General features: G+C 44.6%; 1 protein-coding gene across 2 annotated transcripts; it reads left to right on the top strand.

Annotated features, from left to right (window-relative positions):
- Positions 1-3,346: 3,346 nt before the first annotated feature.
- On the top strand, positions 3,347-21,909 carry ocrl (OCRL inositol polyphosphate-5-phosphatase). 2 transcript variants are annotated; one of them, XM_083891304.1, is made up of 21 exons: positions 3,347-3,385; positions 3,702-3,815; positions 4,769-4,963; positions 5,068-5,311; positions 5,612-5,785; positions 6,185-6,286; positions 6,376-6,490; positions 6,585-6,701; positions 7,275-7,456; positions 7,617-7,728; positions 7,865-7,974; positions 8,228-8,363; positions 8,469-8,579; positions 8,711-8,876; positions 9,420-9,655; positions 10,322-10,345; positions 12,196-12,315; positions 13,119-13,203; positions 13,387-13,514; positions 13,680-13,791; positions 19,920-21,909. In XM_083891304.1, the coding sequence occupies exons 3-21, from the start codon at positions 4,798-4,800 to the stop codon at positions 20,042-20,044; spliced, it is 2,565 nt and encodes an 854-aa protein (XP_083747430.1). In that variant the 5' UTR covers positions 3,347-3,385; positions 3,702-3,815; positions 4,769-4,797; the 3' UTR covers positions 20,045-21,909. The 2 variants fall into 2 exon arrangements, 1 of the variants encoding a protein (XP_083747430.1); XR_014592867.1 differs by lacking the exons at positions 3,347-3,385; positions 19,920-21,909 and adding an exon at positions 12,735-12,790 and having other exon boundaries at positions 3,763-3,815; positions 13,680-13,776.
- Positions 21,910-22,043: the final 134 nt, after the last annotated feature.

Genomic DNA, 22,043 nt, shown 5'->3' with positions numbered 1-22,043 from the left:
CATATCGGTAAGAATGGATTCTTCTCTGGCCGCGTACGAGGAGAAGTGCTTGGGAATATCCTTTTTGCTTAAGTTACAACCCTATTTTTTAATTTCGTTCAGTTTTTTTGTGTTAGCGTTAGCATCTCGGCTAACTGTACATAATTTGAGCTACGTGAACCATAACTCTTTATATCCAACACAGAAATGAGCATGAGATTGACATAATGTTTATAACTACTGTCACTTGTTCTTTCAGCACACTACTAATCATGCCACCAAGTTAAACTCACTGACTTGTTATTGATCTCGCCTTTTGTCGTATTCATTTTCCTCCTATGTTTGAATTGGCATGGCTTCTTCTCACAGAGAGCATCACCTCACATTAACCACACGGATACTAACTGAAAGCTGGCATTGATGCGACTGAGGTTATTTGAGGAAATGAAGGTATCTCGGCACGTGTGAATTGTTAGTATATCTGTGACATCTTCAGCCCCAATGATTCCTTGATTGTGCTGCTCACACTGTGAGAGGTCAGGAGCTGAGGTCAGGCCACAAGGAGTCCAGGCTACTGTCACTAATTGAGCGCAGTGGAGAGTTTGTGTAAGTATGATCCTGAGTTCCTGCTGAATGAAAATGTCTGTTATTTTCATAGACAGGCAATAGATTGTAGAAGTTCATGCGCAGCATCATCAGTCTTCTGCTTCACTCTGATAAAATCCAGGCTTTTGTTTGCTGTTGGTGTGTTTGGATCTTAGTTTGTCAGGCCTACGCTCGTTGGGCTATTTTCGGTGTTTGTCTGGTGTGGTCTTCTGCTGCTCTATCTGCTTCAAGGTTCAATGTGTTGTGCCTTTTAGAGGTGCTCTTCTTCTGCACACCTTGGTTGTAAACAGTGGCCATTGTAGTTACTCTTGTCTTTTTTATCATCTGGAACCAATTTTCCTCTTACCTCTTGCATTAACAAGACTTTCTTTGCCCGATGCACACTGGATATTTTCTTTCTTATTTTTTGGTCCCGCTAAACCCAAGAGATGTTTGTGTTTGAAAATTCCAGTACATCAGCAGTTTGTGAAATGCTTAGACCAGCTTGTTGTGCCCCAACAAACATGTCACATTCAAATTTACTTAAACCACTTTCCTTCCCTGTTCTGATGCACAGTTTGAACTTCACCTGTACGTCTTGACCATATCTACATGCTTAAATGCATCATGTTGCTGTCAAGTTGAAGTTGTAGAAGTGGCGGTTATATTTGGCGGGATATTTTGTATTTGCTGCAGTCTTCAGATGACTGTGATAACTTTGCTGCCTCTTAGACCACACTGAAATAAATTGTTATTTCAAAAGATTAGAGATTAGAGAAGATTTATGTAAATAACATCAGAATCATCTGCATCAAACTTGGACAGCATCAATTTGGAACAGATATGCTTAAACAGTGGAGGATTCATTGACACCCACTTATCTATGAGTCAAGTGACCCTAAAGACTCACATGATGGCTGGAAGTGTCGCTGACTTGCATGTGACATCATCTTTGTTAAAGACCCCATAAGAGGTTCAATGACGGGGACTTTCCATTCACAGAGAACTTGTAATTATTTTCATTCAGCGTTACATCAACAGGATTTTAACCCAGCTCCTTCAGCTGGTGGGACAGGCTGCCTACACACATTCACACACACACGCACATGCACACCTTATTGTTGTGTTGATGGCAAGGCTGTGGCATGCATTAGTGATAGGGAGAAAGCAAATAGTTCCGCCAGTAGCCAGCTCGCTACCCATTCTTCCATTTAGTTCTAGAATGTAATGGGATTCACATGGGCACATAAGCTTCATGCTGAGCTAATTGTGTTAAAACATGCATACTGAACTCAGGAGCAACCCCAACAGGGAAAATTGTAAAAGACACTGAGTGTAAATTTCCCCATTGTCTACTTCTCACTTGATTAACCACATCCATAAACATAAACATGATGAGAAGTTAATAAACTCATTCACTAGTTTTGTTTCCTCTTCAATAGCACATTATGTCAGTTTGGTAAATGATGTTCCCATTTAGTGGAAAATCGATGTTGTAGCGAGTATCGTCCAATCTTGGGTTTGGTTTCAGGTGTCGTCGGTGAACTTCTGTTTGCAAAATGTTAACGTGGCACAGGCTAAATTGCAAAAATGTCCCTCAAAATGTTCCTGATATTCTCCATTATAATAACTGGACATTCTTAATTCAGGGCTGCTGTATTTTGAGGTATTTTGTCCGCTGCTTTGAAACGGGTCATTGGTTGTTATCAGAAGTGGTTACGATTGTTATGATTTCCCGTTACTATGAGTCCCTCCGACACATTTTTTGCAGCAGGGATGAATCATTTTCCTCTCTGAAGTAATCTGTGAAATGGACGGAAGGTGTGGGCTGCGCCCAGTGAGCGTCTTGGACCTTGTTTGTTAGTCGGTCATTGTTAGAGAGTGAAATATGATCTGGCCTCCATGAACACACATCACTAGTTATACTGGCTATTTAATGCCCTGGAGCTGAGCTCATCTCAGTGTGCTCCAGATTCTCACAGTAGACTTTTTTTTCCCATTCATTTAGCTTCTTTGTCCATTTTGTGCCAGTGTTTGCTGAACAACTAATACATCTAAATGAGTGTTTTGCATGTGCAAGATTTCCTAAATAATTTTCCTCCCATTTTAATTGCTTGATAATATCTAATCCTTATGTGCTTGAAACACAACTTGCATGCGAATGGCTGTAATGACAAAAAATAGAAAACTTGCTGCCTGTCTGTCGCTCCTGTGATTTTTGGCAGAGTCTTGTTAAAAATGTCAATCGCTAATGTCAAGTAAGAGTGTATGCTGTTCTTATCCAGATTGTGTGTGTTGGCCACCCCTGACGCTGTCGTGTCTCGTCCAGTTGCTCAGCTCTCTATACCCATCAATGGTAACTTTGAAATTGTACGAGGTATGTGATGTTTTTCTTCCTGCTTTTTGAGGGAGGGGATGGATGGGTGGGGGTCCGTTATTTTTATTTCAGCTAATCCTCCCCTAGTGCAGTGGTGGGGGACACACTGACAGGATTGATTGCCTCAGATATGCTGAGTGTATATTCAATATGTAAGATGTTAAGTCATCATTTTCTATCTGCTCAGTCTTTACCTCTGTGCATTGTAGTGCTGCTTTTTATTTAGGCTAATGACACAGGCGTGAAAGTGGTGAGCGTTTCCTTTGCACTTGTAAGACTAAATTTGAAAATCAACACGTGACAAATGGAACCTGTTGAAATAATTTACGACAGTTTACGACAACAACGGACCTTTGGACTATATAGACGCACTGTTTAAGCTCTTGTTCCTCCCTTTGATTTCAGAAGCCGACGAAGCTCTTCTTATTGACTTCTCCCTAGATAGTGAGTATTTTTAACCCCAAAATTATTTTTCCAGGTGGATAAATGCACTGTTTTGGTCCTTTCCATAAGCAAACAAATCTAGACATTCATTGCAAAAACCTTATAATTAACCATGCAAAGTTTGTGGAGCATGCTTTTGGCCTAAAGTCAGTTTTAAGTAGCAGAAGCAGGTTACCCAGTTGCCAGGACACTCTCAAAGAATGCTGAATTGGTTGACACTTAAATCACTATGCTTTGTTTTCTGGACAGTTGGTTTTTATCTTTGCAAAGTCTAAAGGTGCTTAGCATGTGTTTGTGTTTCTGTGTCGCACTCCAGCTTTTGTTCGATTACGAATTAGAGGTGAAAAAGCTCCAGAGCTGCTGTTGGAACTGCAGGATGACGAGCGGACTCAGACTTTCTTGGGCCAAGTGAAGAGTGCACAGCAACAAGGTAAGACTCCACAGTCCTTCAATAGGCCGAAGCACTTCGATAATTAATTATTTATTCTCTTGTGTAATATTTATTTCGAGGATGGATTACACTGCTCACTGATTTCCTGTGTATTCCTGCTTCATTAATGGAAAAAATCGACATGGCTGCTTATTTTGAAAGAGGATTCGCATTCTGTGGTACAAAACCTCACATCACTTCTGTGCCTTGCCTATATTTATTTTATCCTTGTGATCACAAGTCTTGAGATAAATGAGTGGACTGAAATAACTTTAGATGTGGCATGGAGTGGGGTGTACAAACCCCCAGTAACATCATGTGAATGTCTGAGGGGTTTTGTTTTGGCTGATGAAAAGAAATATGTATCTGACAAGGATGTATAGTAATGTTTGTTGGTCACAGAAAAATGTGCATGTCAAAGTTCCCTTGACTTTGCCAAATAAAGGCATGGTTCAGGCCGTTACTGAACTTTGGAATGGCGGTTCAGAAGAAATAACTGATCTGCAGCTGTGGTGTGTAGCAGGAGAAACCGAAACTAGATGATTATACTCGTGCAGATGCTTGCAGAAACTCATACTGCAAATTTGCCTGCAAGTCTTTGTCATATTTGATAAAACATAACAGTAGTAACAAAAGACACTTTGATTTTCTTGAGTTTTGTGAAAGAAAACTCAGGCTTTTTGACACATGCTTGGAAACAACCTTTTGAAAGATGAGGCAGCAATAGCTTTTTTTCTGTGGTATTTCTGCCTCCTTTAACCTTTTCCTTGACCTCATACTGTAGATGTAAAGCTGGCCTTGGTCTTTGCAAAACAGATTTCACTTGGACAAAGACCTCAATCACACACTATGTTTGGAAATTAACATTTTCTGTTTAATTAAAATGTGTGATGTGTGATGTTATTGCTGGACTTTGTACACTTCTCCCTGACGTGGCTGTTTGCTCTTCTCAGTTCAGTCCCAAGTCACTAAACCAAAAACGATGGAGCCCCTCACCCCAACAACTCCGAGAGGTCCAGTCCCCATCCCGCCACAAAGAGCAAACAAACCTCTTAACTCTGTAGGCGATGGACTTCACCAATCTAAATCTACGGGTGCACTGCCTTCTAACCTCTACAATAGCACTACAACAAATCAGAAGAAGACAGGTACTGTACAAATGCACATTGTTTATTCAGAAAAGTACTTCGTTGGAAGTATAAAAATGATTTATTCATATTAAATCCTGTTTTTTATGTTTTAATTTCTAAAGATCCAGCCCAGTCCCTTGCTTCAGATTTTGGCTTTGAAGAAAACTTCAACCATGTTCTCAAAGTGGAAGAAAAGAAGAACCACCAGAATCGCTTAGTTGCCTCTCGGGAGCCTCCTCCCGTTCCCCCTCTACCTCCTCGCAAAGCCTCTTTCACTCCAACCAACCCTCTGCCTCCTGCACCAATCCCTAGAGAGAGAGCTGTGACCATACAGGCCAAAGAGAACTCCCTTAACACTAAGCCAGAGTAAGTTAAAACACCAGAAAAGGAAACAAATATATCTTAGATTTGGATTTCATACATTGGTATTCAGGCACCCTTACTGTGAGCTCATGTTGTTGTGTCATAGATATAATTTCACCTTTTTGTAGTCACTCATCAAGTAGAAAAAATAACTTCCGACTATAAACAAGTGGTGATAAAGATCTACAAAGATTAGATGGACTTACCCGAGAGGACTCGCTAACAAAATGGCTTTAAGAAAGTACAGAGGTAACATTTTTAGTGTATATTAAAATGTACCTTCTTTTTTCCCCCCCATTCCAGTAGTTTTAGGTCAGGGTTTGAACATGTGGACAGGCCACCATCTTGGTGTGAGAGCCCCACCACCAACACCATGAGACAGTCCATGTTCTCCAGCCAGGCGGGGCAAAGAGAGTATCTCATCAAACATCGTCTTGGGAAGAAGGAGAATGAGTATGTGGACATCCAGACATTTAGGTGAGAGGGATTATATGAATATTTATTCTGGATATTTAGCTGTGTTTCCATCATGGTGTAGTGTGGTTTGGACTGGTAAAGCGATGAACGACACACCAGACAACAAAGGAGGGGATCCAGCAGCTCTTTTTCTCCTGCTCGGTTTTTGTTTTTTGCCTCAACAAGACATCAAGCTTTGTTACATACCATTTTACTCTGTTACCCCAAGGATAGGGTGCTATACTGTGCCTGGTTATTTTGGTACTATTGCTAATGGATACCCAAAAATATACATACCATACTGTACCAATCTGAACCATTCCATTTGGTGGAAACGCAGCTTTATTGATTGTGGATTTATATGCTGGAGATGGTTCCTCCTGCTAACACCAAACCCTTTACTTTGTCTTTTTCTTGTAGGTTTTTCACGGGTACGTGGAACGTGAACGGCCAGTCTCCAGACAGCAGCCTTGAGTCGTGGCTCTCCTCTGATCCAGAGCCTCCTGATATTTATGCTGTGGGGTCAGTAGTAATTAATAGTGCAGAAGTTTTCTTCTCATAGAGTTGTGTAAATTCGTGAATAACAACCAATATGGTGTTTATGACTTCAGTTTTCAGGAATTGGACCTCAGCACTGAGGCTTTTTTCTACATGGACTCATCCAAGGAGCAGCTTTGGGTTGAAGCTGTGGAGAGAGGGTTGCACCCAAAAGCAAAGTATAAGAAGGTGGGTAGGAGAGATGCCTCATAATACAGTGTTTCTTCTTGGATATTTGGTTCTTGTTATGTTGAACACATTCTTTCTCTTCTTACATCTTCAGATTCGGATCATACGACTCGTTGGGATGATGCTTGCGGTCTTTGTCAAAAAGAGTCACAGAAATCACATCAAGGAAATAGCCGCCGAGCATGTGGGGACAGGAATCATGGGGAAAATGGTTCGTTTAAATGTCGGTCCTTCATAACACAAACATTAGAAAACCTCGATATACTGTACACGTGAGGGTTTATTGACAGAAATTGAATATACTACAAATAAGTATTCTTGTATAAGGCTATATTACACTTTTTTAGCCTTAGTGTAAGCCTTTGATATGCACTTATGGCAAGGGTCTTGCTTTATAGAGGCTGCCATCTATTTGGGCTGTTGGTGACGTGATTTTACAACAGCCCAAATGGACCGTTTATACAAAGGAGGAAACAGCAGATAAAGTGGAGAGAGTTATGAGCGCACTTGGTAAATGGAGGGGAGTAGTTTGTTGCACTCAGCAGTGTCATTATAGATGTCACTATTTATAAAACACCAGACTTTTCATGTAACCGTTTTAGCACCAATGTTTAGGACTTGTTTTTTTTATAGATTTTGGTGTTTAAAGTTTACTAGTTTGCTTAACCCTGACCAGTAAACTTAATATCCTACATATTTTTACACATATTACTTAGACTTTATCGTTGCATGACGTGCCAATCTCGCAGCCTGACTCATGCTCCACTATAAATTTCTTTTGCAGGGGAACAAAGGAGGCGTGGCGGTGAGGTTCGTCTTCCACAACACTAGTTTCTGCATTGTGAACTCGCATCTCGCAGCACATGTGGAAGACTTTGAGCGCCGCAACCAGGACTATAAAGACATATGCGCCCGCATGACCTTCCACTTACTGGAATATCCCCCTCTCGGTATCGTCAAGCATGAGTGAGTTCCTCCCTGCGTAATTAATGATTGACTTTACAATAATTGGTGATGCTTGTGTCAGCAGTTTCAGACTTTGTTTGTCATTAGCTGTAAATCTGTTTTCATTAACAGGAGTTCAGTAACTTTTTATATATATTTTTTTCTGTCCTTTGTGTTTCAGTGTGGTAATCTGGGTTGGGGATTTGAATTATCGTCTGTTCCAGTACGATGCCGCTGAGGTCAAACAGCACATTGCTCAGAATGAGCTGAAGAAGCTTTTGGAAGTTGATCAGGTAAATCTATTATCCAGCTACCACACATATTTAGGATTACTACCCTTGAAGTGTTGTACTAGTCTAGTCTCTTGTACTAGTTTTCCTCATTCATTGTAGTACAATTACTTGACAATGTCGCTACTCTTGTGTTTAGCTTAACATTCAGAGGCAGACGAAGAGAGCTTTCACAGATTTCATGGAGGGAGAGATCACCTTCATTCCCACGTACAAGTATGACCCCAAAACGGATCGATGGGACTCGAGGTAAAATAAATATCTCTTGTTTTTTTGTTTTTTTTATCCTTACAAATGATGATCTAGTGATGGAATACGCAACGTAATCCAGAATTCTTATTGCGTTTGTAACAAATTGTTCTTTCGTAACCTGATAAAATATTGAGAGAAAAGCAGTCCTTCAGTGTCTTATCATTACACTAACAAAGAGTCAGCAGTGCTACTTTTTAATCTGGTGTCCAACCCCTGACTTTGCCGCTGAAAATGCAACTGTTTCCTGCAGCGGGAAGTGCCGTGTCCCGGCTTGGTGTGACAGAATCCTTTGGAGGGGCAACAATGTCAAGCAGCTGAAATACCAAAGTACCATGGCGCTGCAAACAAGTGACCACAAACCTGTCAGTGCTCTCTTTAGTATTGGGGTAAGAAACTATGATGCCAAAAAACGATGGATGCTGTGGCTTCAACAGACTTTGATAGAAATGAATATATTTAATAGATAATAATATGATCTATGTGTGCAACAGGTGAAGGTGGTAAATGAGCAGCGACACAAAAAGGTGTTTGAGGAGATTGTTCGAGCGATGGACAGAATGGAGAATGATTTCCTTCCTTCTGTCACTCTGAGCAGGAGAGAGGTAAGAATTCAATTTCTTGCTCAGGCAATCAGACAGCCAGTCTAATCTTTAAAATCTTACACAGAACCGTGTATAAAATCTGGGATTTGGATTAGGTGTCTGATAATTATGTTGTTCCTTTTTTCCCTCAGTTTGCATTTGAGAATGTAAAATTCCGACAGCTTCAAAAAGAGCGCTTCCTGATAACGAATGACGGTCAGGTTCCCTGTCACTTTGCCTTCATCCCCAAACTCAATGACTCGCAATATTGCAAAGCGTGGCTACGTGCCGAGCCAAGCGACGGATTCTTGGAGCCCTGTAAGTAGCTTTTTGTTTTCGCATTGGAAATACTTGTGCACTAAGAGTTGGAGAAACAAGATCAGACCAACACATTGCCTGGTTCCCCTACTAAGTTGGTGTCCCCTTGTGTGTACTGGTGAAGGCAAGGTGATGCATAGACTTCTAAACCAGTGATTGTCAGCAATTTCTACCGATAACTCTTTCTTTTCTTATCCAAACAGTGTCAAAGTCGTCATGGCACACACTGGCCTTCTTAGTAACTCGCCTGATAAGTTTGATGCCTGTCAAGCAACCTGTGGGACAGTTATGAGATTAACAGCCAGACCAATGTTCCTTGCATTTATAGATACATGCACACAAGTTTAGCCCCACCTCTGAGCTTCCAGTTGGTTTACTAAAGTAAGATAGAGAAGGCCTCTGAAAAAAGTATTCCAGCAAGATTGAGAATCACAGTTCGTAACAATAACGGTTGAATCAGACAACAGATTCAGCTCCTCCAACAATATCCTCATTCCTTTGCCTTAGAAAGTTTCTTCCTGAACCTCCTCTCTTCCTGCACAGCTGAGAACCTGGAGATCTATCTGGAAGTGTACGTCAGTAAAGACTCTGTCACGCTGCTCAACTCCGGAGAGGACGCCATAGAGGACATTCTGGTGCTCCATCTAGACCGTGGCAAGGACTACTTTATTACCATCTCTGGCAACTACCTGCCCAGCTGCTTCGGCACCTCGCTGGAGACTCTGTGCCGCATGAAGAAGCCCATCAGAGAGATCCCCATCACCAAACTCATTGATCTGGTGAGGAAAAGCTATTCCTGTGACCATGAAATGTGAAATTCAGAGCAATTTCAAGTGAAATCCTGATTGTGAAACTTAAATCTTACTACGCACAGAGCAGTTTAGCTCAGATTGCACTCTGATGCCACTTCCTCACTTGGTCTGCCTTCCCTTCCTGAAACCTGAGCAGGGACACGTGAAGGCTTGTTCACTCCCTCAGGATAAACTCAGTCACAAAGAGAAGCCTATATGTGGAGAGCACAAAATATCTCGGCCTGTATATTTCTGGCCATGAGGGACAAGGGGAATGAGGAAGTGTCAAAAACATATAAAGGAGCTCCATAAAGAACAGGGAAGACTGACTCAAGTTATAGCCACTCGAGCCTGTTTCTCATAAATAGACTCATCTTAACATAATCACTTCTGTCTGTTTCCATAGTTCTATTTTGACTGAATCTGATTTAGTAATCCTTTATTTCTACTACTTCAACTGTTTCATTTTCCTACTGGTGTATTTGATCATATTATTTAAGCAATCCATGATCTGTCTACTTTTCTGATTCTGTGTTCACATGTAGTGTTTCTGTCTATTTTGTTCCTTCTTCTTCTTTTGTTTCCCTTTATCACCTCCCCTTGATTATTCTTCTTTTCCAACTCTTCACTGTGGTTGTGGGCTGACTTTCTCAGGGAGAGGACAGCTTCATGGAGAAGGTAATAAATATTGATGTCGACACTGATCAATAACCAGTCAAAGCAGAATCAACCTCAGCTCTAAGACCTGTGTCATGACATGTATGCTTCATTGACTTCCTCAAGTTATTAGAATTGTCATCCTGCTGGTGTAGGCTGAATACTGTTAATATTTAATTTAAACCCTATAGACTAACATCCTGCAGTAGATATAAGTTAAGTTAAGGAAGTTATTGAATAGCCACCAGAGGGTGACTCTGCTGGATGCAAAAAAAGTCAATTTGAATGGAAGTCGATGGGAAAATGAGCCACTTGATTTATAATGTCAGTAAACATTTTCCTGAGGAGTTAATGGTCTTGAATGCTATTCTCCAATAGAATATGACATAATTTTCTTTTTAAAATGATGTTCCCATTTAGAGGAAAATATTAGAGGATAATAAAGCATGCCACATAGGAGCGGACACCAGTGTGTTTGATTTAGGTTACTTTGGGTGACGTCACTACTGGTTGCCATGTTATAATACCATATAATCCAAAAGAACAAAGGTCAAATTCACTGGTTTAATCTGATAATGACGTTACAACCTTGAGTATCTACCGATACTGGTAGATGCAGGCTCTAAACATTAGATGTTCTAACTGTATCATAAATATTCTGACCTAAGCAGAATACACACTTTTTACACTATGTGAAGTCATCCACATATTTGACTGGTTAAACACCACGCCCATCTTAACTATGTCATGACGTAGACTAGGCATGTTCTGTTTTTCTTGCCTGGACAACCCCAAGCTTTCTGTCTTTGCACATCCACTCAGTCATCGCTGGCTGCAGCCCACAAATTAACACAGTGCATGTTGTTTGTTTTGACTGGATCAAAACGTTAAGACCTATTTCCCAGAGAGAGCTAGTAACAATGTAAGCTTACAAATACGAGCAGCTCCGGGATTACACGCTGTGAATGTACTCCTCTGTTTACAGATGACTAAAACATAGTTGTACAAGCTAATTTGAAAGCTGACAAGAGCAATGATTATTAACCCACAGGCTGTTTGTATGCCATTTTAATCTTAACCTGTGTTTGGATCAGTCAGTCAGTAAATCCTTTCTTATCCATTGCAGTTAGGGTAGTCCAGTTCAGTGAAAGTTGGAGACCACACACGCACACACAATCTCATTTCACAGCAGGTCACCCTCATGGCACATTGCTCCTTTTATGCCCATGATTAAAGCTAATGAGAAGTATTAGTCTGTTCAGCTTAGCTCTGACACTTTTGTATGCAGCCTAACGACATCTATCCTCCTCCATTTTACAAATTCGATGGTGAAATGAAATCGCTGCATGACCAAACACAGATTACACTCGGAATACAAATTTGTCCTCATTTCTTTACAAAGTAACCATTTAATGTGTGTTATGTCACAGCTGTATTAGATCTTAAGGATCACAGAGAACTCTTGGATTTTTGAAAGAGCATCACATTAGTTCTACATATTGGCATCATCTATTTCTCTCTGTGGCAATTTTTTTTGTTTCTTTCAGGAGTCTCAGAGACAAAAAGAATGTGATATCCAGCTTTTAGTGAAATGGCTCTGGCTCAAGTCTCCAAACCGCAGACATAGTCTTGATTTCACTACTGCTTCTACTGCATCATTAATTGATCAGTCACCATGTGCAGTTATTCAAGTTGTCTCTGTTACACTTGATTATGCTTTTTGAATCCTTTTATGTATTACTTTTTGATGTTGTTTTCTCGAATTGGAGCACATCCTTTTCCTATCCTTTTTATTTATTATAGTAAAAATAATATCTCTGCTACAAATATATGGTAAATAATAGCCCTTTTTCTTATTTTTCTCCCACCAGGAACGGTCTAAAATGAACTTCCTGATGGTGGAAGGTGCAAGTACGGAGGACAAACCTCTAAAGATCCCTAAGGAGGTGTGGATTCTGGTCAACCAGCTCTTCACCAAGGCCTGTGATCAGGTGAGAAGACACATGCTAACACAGCCGTAACAATCATGGTGATAAAACTGATGAACTGTAATGAATGGGTTTATTTTTGTCATTATTCATACATGTTAATATTACTTATTGTCTATATTGTTATAGTTAATTTCAAATAGAACATAACTTAAGTGATACACAAGTGTAGTCAAGTGAAGACTAGTTTTTTCATCATAAAACTTACACCACTGTACATGTCATCATATTATGCAACTTATATATGTTCTATAATTTGTGCAGTTATATCTGCTGGATCATCCTCCATCAAACCTGAAAAAAACAAAACAAAAACTTTAATTTCTTTGTATATTTATAACACTTTTTTACACTGCCTTTAAGGTCTAGTGTGTAAGAAATGGTCACATCCACTCACTCCTCCCATTTCCCACTCATGTCAGGAAACTACGGTGGCCTTCACACACCAGAAAGGATGTTGCTCTTCTCCGTTTCTGCAGTAAGCATCTGCTAAAAAATGCAAAAAAATGGCTGGCTGGCTTGTCTGTGCAGACTTCTGTAGAAACATGGCAGCACAAGATGGCGGCCCGTTGCCTCAAGTACATAAAGGCTTATTCTCAGGCTACGCGAATAAAAAACCTTTTTTTATTTTAAAGCAATTTTGCAGTGCAGCTATAAATATTGCACTCTGGATCTTTTAAGTAAAGACTTTCCATAGACTTTGCATGAAACCCTGCCTCCTTTATACTGCGTGAACACACATTAGATATAGTTATTGGTGAGGGCTGTGTTTCATGATTTATATTCCGTCTTTGTGCATCCCTCAGGAGGACCTGTTTCAGACACCGGGCCTACAAGAGGAGCTGCAGAGCATCATCGACTGTCTGGACACGAGCATCCCAGACTTCCTCCGTATCCTCATTTATTAAGCACAGTCACGCTTCTGTGCCAGATATCGCTCAGTCACAAATATAAAAAAATTAAACACCTGCATAAAGTCTAATTGGCTTGGTTACCACTTGGTAAAAGCCATGTGAGATAATGAGACATGAAGATGACCTCATATCATATTTGCTTCCCTAACTGGTCACACAGCCGGTTGTAACCACTCTGTAGCCGAGGCTTTGTTGATCTTCTTAGAGGCTGTGCCGGAACCAGTCTTGTGTTACGAGCTGTACCAACGGTGCCTGGACTGCTCTCACGACAGCCGCCTCTGCAAACAGGTGCAGTCATCGCCACTCGTTTGCAATCCAAATAAGATCTATACAAATAAGTCTTTGTTCTCTGAAATGGCCGTGTTGCATGTGACTGTACAGACAACACCACAGTGTTGTAGATTCTTCTTGATTATTTATTTTTTATCTTTCTCCACTTTAATGTCCCGACAGTTGATCTCCCAGTTGCCCCGGGCTCACCGCAACGTGTTCCGCTACTTAATGGCCTTCCTGAAGGAACTCCTCAAGCACTCGCACAACAACAACCTAACTGCCAACCTCATAGGTATGATATGTTACAGTTATTATATATAACACATCCACAGGTAAGAAGGTAATGGCATTTAATTCATCAGCCTTCAGTGTTGACCACTAGCAGTAGCACATAGCTAGTTAACAAACTCACTATACCCTAGGACCATATTGCTACTATACTGTTACTATGTTCTTCTTCTTCAAAAATAAATAAATTCTGCTCCAAATGTGCCCACCATCCACACTTAGTAGAAGATAAATAAGTATTTTTATTTAAAATCTGGACACAGGCCAAAAAAAACAGAGAGCTTTGAAAAATAATGACATTCTCTTCCTGATTCACTTTTTACTGGCTTCATCTCAACTATCTGCTGTGAACAAGAGGCTTTGTTAACGCTCACTGTGAATTTCAATTTCAAATCGTCCTCTGGCTAAGAAATCCCTGCCTCTCCCTTTTCGCCATTGTTATTGCACATCATTAAACAAGAACTGCTGCCCAAGAGAGAATCAGCTTCCTGTTTTCACTAGCACATTCATGCCTGAGTGAACCACAGTTGCATAATATATATTTTTAGGTTTGTCAGCATAGACACGCAGGTCATTTTATCTGAAAACATAGTGTGGATGTAGCCTTTAATATATGGTCATGTCATATTTCCCATGTGATCCATCTTCATATTTAATGTTTAAATAGCTTTCATTGACCCTTGGAACACTTTGAAATCACAGTTTTTGATTGTGAATCCAACCATTGACAGTTCTATTTCATCCTTACTGACCGCCAGAGGCGGTGCTTAAAGCACTGGATATCTCCACCTCGCGCATGCGCATTTCGAGTACCTAATATCAACATAGTCACTTGTGACCCTCCCCGTGACACCGGGAAGGCTATAACTTCCGGTGTCATCGGAGGCTCAGTTCCTTTAATCTTCTCGCTGCGCATGTACCGTCTTGCACTTTGTGCTGAGAAAAAAAAAAAGGAAAAACTTTGTTTACAGCTGGCCGCGTGCAGCTTCGCGACGACAGTCGGAGCCGCGGGGAACCCGTCCTCCAGAGGCTGTGGCCAGCTGATCATCTGAAACCTGACGACAGAAGAGAGTAGCAGGTCTGTGTCGGTGTTTGTTGGCGAAGGCAGCGTGTTCGCGCCCTCTCCCAGCGTTCGCTGTCCTCAGTGCTCTCAATGTTTGGGTTATCGAGTTGGTGTGTTAGCCGTTAGCTTGCTCGGTTCTAAAACACCGCTCTGTGTATCTTACTGGGACGGTAGTGTTCTCGCTCCCGCCTCCAGTAACGCTATCATTTATTGTTTCTATTGGCAGCAGCGCTCACGCTCGGCCTGATTGATATGCTTTATCGCCGTAGTTATTGGTGACGGCGGTGTATTCGCTCGCCCGCTCCCAGCGCTCATAGCATTTTGATTTTGCGTTAGCAGTTTAATACTACCGCTTCAATTATTTAATTGGTCTTTACCTTACCGGTGATAGTAGTGTTTTCGCTCCCGCTCCCGGTAACGCTATAATTTGTTATTTCTGCTGGCGGCAGCGTTTGCGCTCCGCCTGTTTCTATACTTTGTCACCTCCGATTGCTGGTGAGGGCAGTGTGTTCGCTCCCGCTCCCAGCGCTTGTAGCGTTATTGATTTTGCAGAAGATTAGCGGTTTAAGACTACCGCTTTGATTATTTATTTGTTCTGTACCTTACCGGTGATAGTAGTGTTTTCGCTCCCGCTCCCGGTAACGCTATAATCTGTCATTTCTGTTTGCGGCAGCGTGTGCGCTCCGCCTGTTTACTGTACTTGTCACCTCCGATTGCTGGTGAAGGCAGTGTGTTCGCTCCCGCTCCCAGTACTCGTTGCAGATATTGATTTGCGTTAGCGGTGCTAGGCTACCGCGTTATTTATTTATTTGACCATACCGGTGACGGTAGTGTTTTCGTTCCCGCTCCCGGTAACGCTATAACCTGGTTATATTCTGTTGGCGACAGCGTTTGCGTGTAGGCAGTGTGTTCGCTCCCATTCCCAGCAACGCTGCTTCGGCTGCCTTCTTGATGGCCCATCCTTGTGTCGCCTGTGCGGCTCCTCTTGTTCCCGAGGACGGTCACGACCACTGCCCTCCTTGCCTCGGTCTCGAGCATTTGAGGGAGGGCCTCACTGAAAGCGCCTGCATGAACTGTGGCCTCCTGCCCTGGGGGCTAAAGGTGGCTAGGGTGGCGGAGATGGAGCGGGCGATGACTGACGACCCTTCCACCTTAACCGGTCTCCCCCCACATCAACCCGACCGTTCTCGGCGTCGGCGTGAGGGAGCTGCGGTGGTAGGTGCCCCCCCCAAGAAAAAGGGGAGGGGCGGGCTGTCCTCCAAGGTGGACGGTTTGGCGGCTGACATGGAGCAGATGAAGTCGCTCCTCCTGGCCCTTCAGCCTGGGACTACTGGGGTGCTGGCTGGGCTACAGCCTGGCCCTCCCTCGGAGAATGCGCCTATGATTGATGATGCCTTATCACTGGCCGCTTCATCCGGTCTCTTCCATGAGGCTGTTACAGAGGACGATGCCTCCCGCACATTGGGGGAGGCCTCTTGCTCTTCTGTTCAGAGCTCTCTGCAGGGGACAGCAGACACTTCCATGGGGGCCATCATGCGTATGGCTCTTGCTCGCCTACAGCTTGACGTTCCGCAGACTGACTCGGCGCAGGCTAGCGCCTTCTTCAGGCGCAACCCTGCCCCGACCACTTTCACTGTTCCTTCTTCAGGGGAATACCTGAAGGAGCTTCATGCCTGTTGGAGGGACACGAGGGCACTTTCTCATTTAACCTCAGATGCCCGAACCTTAGCCGCCATGCAGGATGCAGCACAGGTTGGGCTGGGGCGTATGCCGTCCGTTGAGCCAGCCATTGCCTCCCTCATTTTGGCTCCTGATGAGGCCTTGAGGCCGGATGCCAGATGTCCCCGACCACAGTGCAGGGTCACAGACGACCTTCTTTCGAAGGCCTATGATGCGGCAGCACGTATGGGTCGTATTGGGAACTCCCTCTCCCATCTACTGCTGAGCCTGTCAACCTCTCTGCAACAGGCTCAAGTGGATCCTTCACTGCAGAGTCTAAGCGATGCCTCTTTACAGGCATTCGCTTTCATGTCGAGAGAGTTAGGACGGACAATGTCCACTCTTGTCCAGACTCGCCGCCAGGTTTGGCTTGCTCAGTCGCCCCTGTCTGAATCATGTAGGAAGGTTCTTCGTGCTGTGCCAGTGGAACCAGGGGATCTTTTTGGCCCAGCTGCCTTGGAAGCACTGGAGAGGGCGGCCCAGGCCACGCAGACCAGGCAGCGGCTTTCTGGCCTTCGCAGAAGAGTCTCCACTCCTAGCAGGTCTAGGGGCCCCGCTGCTGTTCCCCGGCAGCACTCTCAGCCACCTGCTGGTGGCCTACGGAGGTCTCAGCGGCCTGCTCAGCGGCCTGCTCAGCAACCTGCTGACGGGTTTCGGGCCCCTGAGCGCCTGCCGTCTTGGCAGCCTCGTGCGCCGCAGCCTATCCGCCGTCCCCCCAGAGCCTCCGGAGGCCGGGGGGGCAGGCGCTAGGGGTGCGGGGCCGGCCGTCGGATGTTTTTCCCATCAGCAGCTCAGTTACTGGGCTGCCTGTACTTCAGACCCGTGGGTGGTTTCCACCTTGACCCGGGGGTACGAATTGCAGTTCCGACGCCGGCCCCTAGCCTTCGGCCGGGTCAATATGACTGTTGTCAGCGACCCGGCGAAGGCCTTAGCTCTAAGTCAGGAGTTGTCTGCCCTCCTGGCCAAGGGCGCAATCGAACCAGTGGACCCTCTGCTACGTCCCGGGGGGCTCTACTCAAGGTACTTTCTTGTGGCGAAGAAAGATGGCGGATTCCGTCCCATTCTCGACCTGAGGGGACTCAACAGGTTCCTGAAGGTTCTGCCTTTTCATATGCTGACTGTGTCAGACACGCTTCGTGTGGTTGCCAGGGGAGAGTGGTTCACCACTGTCGACCTGAGGGACGCATACTTCCATGTCCCAATTGCATTGCACCACCGGCACTTCCTCAGGTTTGCCTTCCGCGGACAGCATTTTCAGTTCAGGGTACTTCCCTTTGGTCTCTCCCTTTCCCCGAGAGTTTTCACCAGGGTTGTAGCAGCAGCTCTGGCACCCCGGCTATCTCGGAGCCTGTTGACTTGGGCATATCCCCGCCTGGCCAGTTTGCGAGCAGTCTTCATTCCGGGGGAACAGAACCAGGTCGCAGATTTTCTGTCACGACAAAAGCTCCCACCGGGGGAGTGGCAGCTCCACCCGCAGGTGGTGGAGATGATATGGGGTCTTTTTGGCAGGGCGGAAGTGGACCTCTTCGCCTCGGCGGAGTCGGCACATTGCCCCCTCTGGTTCTCCTGGATGGAGGTGACCAGCCCCCTCGGCCAGGACGCTTTGGCTCACGATTGGCCGCAGAGACCACTGTATGCTTTCCCGCCACTGCCCCTGATTCTTCCTACGCTCCAGCGGGTGCTTTTGCAGGGCCACAGACTCCTTCTGGTGGCCCCCTTTTGGCCAGGGAGACTCTGGTTTCCACTGCTGCACAGCCTCTGCTGCAGCTCCCCATGGCGCCTCCCCTGCAGGAAGGACCTCCTTTCGCAGCGGCGGGGTCAGATTTGGCATCCGGATCCCGGTCGCCTCCAGCTCTGGGTTTGGCCGCTTCAGGGACCGACCCTCTACTGAGGGAATGTACTGTGGGAGTCAGGGGTACTATTCTGAACGCCAGGGCCCCATCTACCCGGGTTCAGTATGAGAACAGGTGGAAGCTGTTCTCTGACTGGTGCAGGGATAAGACAGAAGACCCAGTGCGTTGCTCTGTGGCGACTGTTCTTGAGTTTCTGCAGTCTCTGCTGGATCGTGGTCGTTCTCATTCCACTTTGAGAGTCTATACAGCTGCTATTTCTTCCAGACATGAAATGGTCGAGGGTTCTACAGTAGGGTGCCACAGACTGGTGTCCCTCTTCCTTAAAGGGACACTGAGGCTGCGTCCTCCAAGGACCCTGAGGGCTCCAGCATGGGACTTGCCCCTGGTGCTGGAGGCCATGCGGTCACCTCCCTTTGAGCCTCTGACCCAAGTGGAGCTGAAATGGCTTTCTATGAAGGCTGCTTTTCTGCTCGCCATTACCTCCGCGAAGAGGGTCGGGGAGTTACATGCCCTGTCAGTGGCTGATACCTGCCTGCGATGGAACCCTGATGGTTCAGGTGTGGTCCTGTGGCCGAATGTGGCGTTCCTGCCCAAGGTGCTTTCACGTACGCATCTCAACCAGCCTATTCAGCTCGCACGCTTTGGCTCCCTGTCTGAGGAGGGTAGGTCGGAGCTGCTATGCCCGGTCCGGGCACTAGAGGCTTATGTTGCTGCTACGGCCGGTATACGGCGGTCGGAGCAGCTGTTTGTGTGTCATAGTGGCCCTAACAGAGGTTGTGCACTTTCCAAACAGAGGCTGTCCCACTGGGTTGTCGATGCCATCATGCAAGCCTATAAGGCCAGTGGCTGCCCCCCGCCATCCGGGGTGAGGTGCCACTCCACTAGAAGTGTCTCTACATCATGGGCGGCGCTGAGAGGGGTGCCCTTGGAGTCAATCTGTGCTGCGGCATCATGGACGTCGCCTGGCACATTTGCACGGTTTTATCGTGTCAACGTCGCTGCTCCCCATCCGATGGATGTGATCCTGCGTCTGAGCTCTACTGTCTCTGATGAGTGAGGTGGGTGTCGGATTCTTTGTGACCTTGTTGGTATGAGTCATCCAGTGCTTTAAGCACCGCCTCTGGCGGTCAGTAAGGATGAAATAGAACGAAAGTTACGAATGTAACTACGGTTCTATGAATCCTGGATGACCGCCAGAGCGTCCAGTCACTCAGAATCCTTGTGTTCTCGCGAGAAGATTCTGGGAACTGAGCCTCCGATGACACCGGAAGTTATAGCCTTCCCGGTGTCACGGGGAGGGTCACAAGTGACTATGTTGATATTAGGTACTCGAAATGCGCATGCGCGAGGTGGAGATATCCAGTGCTTTAAGCACCGCCTCTGGCGGTCATCCAGGATTCATAGAACCGTAGTTACATTCGTAACTTTCGTTTGTTTTGGTTGGTGGATAACCTGGTGGATCTTAATTCTTGTTGCTCTCCTGTTGTATTTCCCTAGCTACCCTCTTTGCCAGCCTCCTAATCCGACCACCTCCCAACCTGGTGGGCAGGCAGACGTCGCACGAACGGCAGAAAGCCATCGACTTTGTGCTTGGTTTCCTCATGTTGGCAGACGAGGAGTAAACGAGGTCCGTCTTTGTATCAGTCGGGTTTTGGGAGTTGATATCCGAACGTGGCCTCCTTTTTTCGTCCCTCGACCCCTGGACCTGCAGGATTGTAACATAATGCACTTTGTACTTTGACCGTCTTCTGGAGACCAGTGCAGCTGTCGTGCACCTCACCTTCTCACACACTCATATCGGTGGAAGCCCAGACTTCTTTTTAGAGCTGTGTCAAGTATCATATCTTAAATTCACAGCACGACCGCCCACTGGATTTTTGAAGAACTGGAGCAGAGGTTTGGACTGATGCCTGTGCAGATGACCTGAAGGTTCCTGTGCCTCCAGACTCGAGTTGTTTCTTATTGTAGGTGCTCATGCCAAAACAACCGCCTGAATAGTGAGTGGTGTGAATGTGAAAACACTATGTATCCAATAGATGGTAAGGAAAAGACTCAATGACACTAAAGAAACAGTCATTCCTGATTTTAAGAAGACTGAATTCAACTACAAGAGTCGGCTACAACGTTAAAACCAGGGATCTTGATGCTGTGGCTGATCACTGATTTTACATCTATTACGAGGAATGTTTGAGCTTATGATGATGAGTCATGACAATCATTTACTTTGCAACATTGAGATATCCAAGAGCATTACCTGTAACGTTTAGTGAATTTTAACTGTTATTTATGTAAAGTTAGTTTCTCCAAGTTTGCCTCATCTGAACACTTTTAACAGTTTCGGCGGTTTAACGGTTCCTGCTTTGCTTTTAATTTCCGATAGAAGCGTTAATCACGTTTATCACCGTGTTACAGAGAACTCTGTGTGTGTGTGTGCTGTGTTTTTATGTGTAACTTCTGCTGTGAGCCTTCCATCTTCTTATGCCAGTTTCCCCCTGAGTTACAAAAACAAGTGTTTGAACTTCCTTGTCAACCAGAATTGACCGAAGAGTCACCCTCTGTGTGGTTCTTGATGTCTTAAATGGTGTAAATACTGCTGTGAGTGTTCGGTATGGTGACGGTGTCTGCAGTCTGTCATGTTTGTCATGAAGGTGGTATGTATTGTTGAGCTCTGTGTTTATTTACGTCTCTCTTTTTTCCCCCCCTCCCTCATCATCGTTCATAGTTCCATGCACGTGTGATGCCAAGACTCGGCTGTGGAGTGGAAACGTATTTAAAGTGTTGCAGTCGTCCGTGTGCAAGATTTAACGGATCTTTATTTTGCAGAGAGATTTCTGTAGTCACCGTTGCGAAACACGTAACCGTTTATTGAAATCAGGAACTTCTGTGCGGCAAATACTGAATAGTATTTCCTCTGTAAATACTTTTCCAAAGAGATGTCAGCATTAGTTGACAGAGATGTTCGGAATTGTGACATTAATTTACCAGGCTCAGCATTTTCTGCAGCGTAGCGATGCTGGAGAAAGTCCAGAGGACATGACGTGATGCCACAGTACTGACGATCATGGCAGTGAAAAGGAAGAAGCCTGTTCTTCTGCCTCATTGCCATCACAACACTACATTCTCCCACTGTTCTTAACTGTAACAAGCTTTGCCAAAACGAGCTTATGGTGTTCAATAATTCAGATTTGGGAGAGTCATATGCATATTTTAAGTCTTTTGTCTTCAGAAAAACTGCCCTCACATTTTTCAAATGGCAAAATTGGTATAATCCCCCCCCAACAAATGTTTGATTTCAACAGTTGTCTTTTGTCACTGTATCAATTGATGTATTCGTGTGCATTCGTTGTGATTGTTGTTTTTTAGCTTCTGTTCAGAAGAATTAAGGTACATTCAAAGGTACGCAAGGAAACACTCTCAATTTCAACTTTTCAGACTTTTTTGGTACTTTTAATTTATTTAACAGAAATAAAACTATGTATAAAGCTGATTCGTTGTCCTGTTCAACACACTGATTTTGGAGATCACTCCTCGGGTGAACGTCAGATTGCTCCACACTGATGTTTATGCTATTGTTAGTCTCCTCAGTAGATGATGAGAGATCCTTCACCTCGACGCTACATT

Source organism: Microchirus variegatus (assembly GCF_963457635.1).
Source record: "Microchirus variegatus genome assembly, chromosome: 6".
In the NCBI taxonomy this organism is placed as follows: Eukaryota; Metazoa; Chordata; class Actinopteri; order Pleuronectiformes; family Soleidae; genus Microchirus; species Microchirus variegatus.
Note: the sequence above shows the minus strand (reverse complement) of the source record. Positions and strands in the feature narration are given on the sequence as shown.

Coding starts and splice junctions, on each gene's coding strand:
- ocrl (XM_083891304.1), top strand. CDS start 4,798: ATGGAGCCCCTCACCCCAACAACTCCGAGAGGTCCAGTCCCCATCCCG. Junction 8,364..8,468: donor GTGCTCTCTTTAGTATTGGG/GTAAGAAACTAT, acceptor TGTGTGCAACAG/GTGAAGGTGGTAAATGAGCA. Junction 10,346..12,195: donor AGGACAGCTTCATGGAGAAG/GTAATAAATATT, acceptor TTCTCCCACCAG/GAACGGTCTAAAATGAACTT.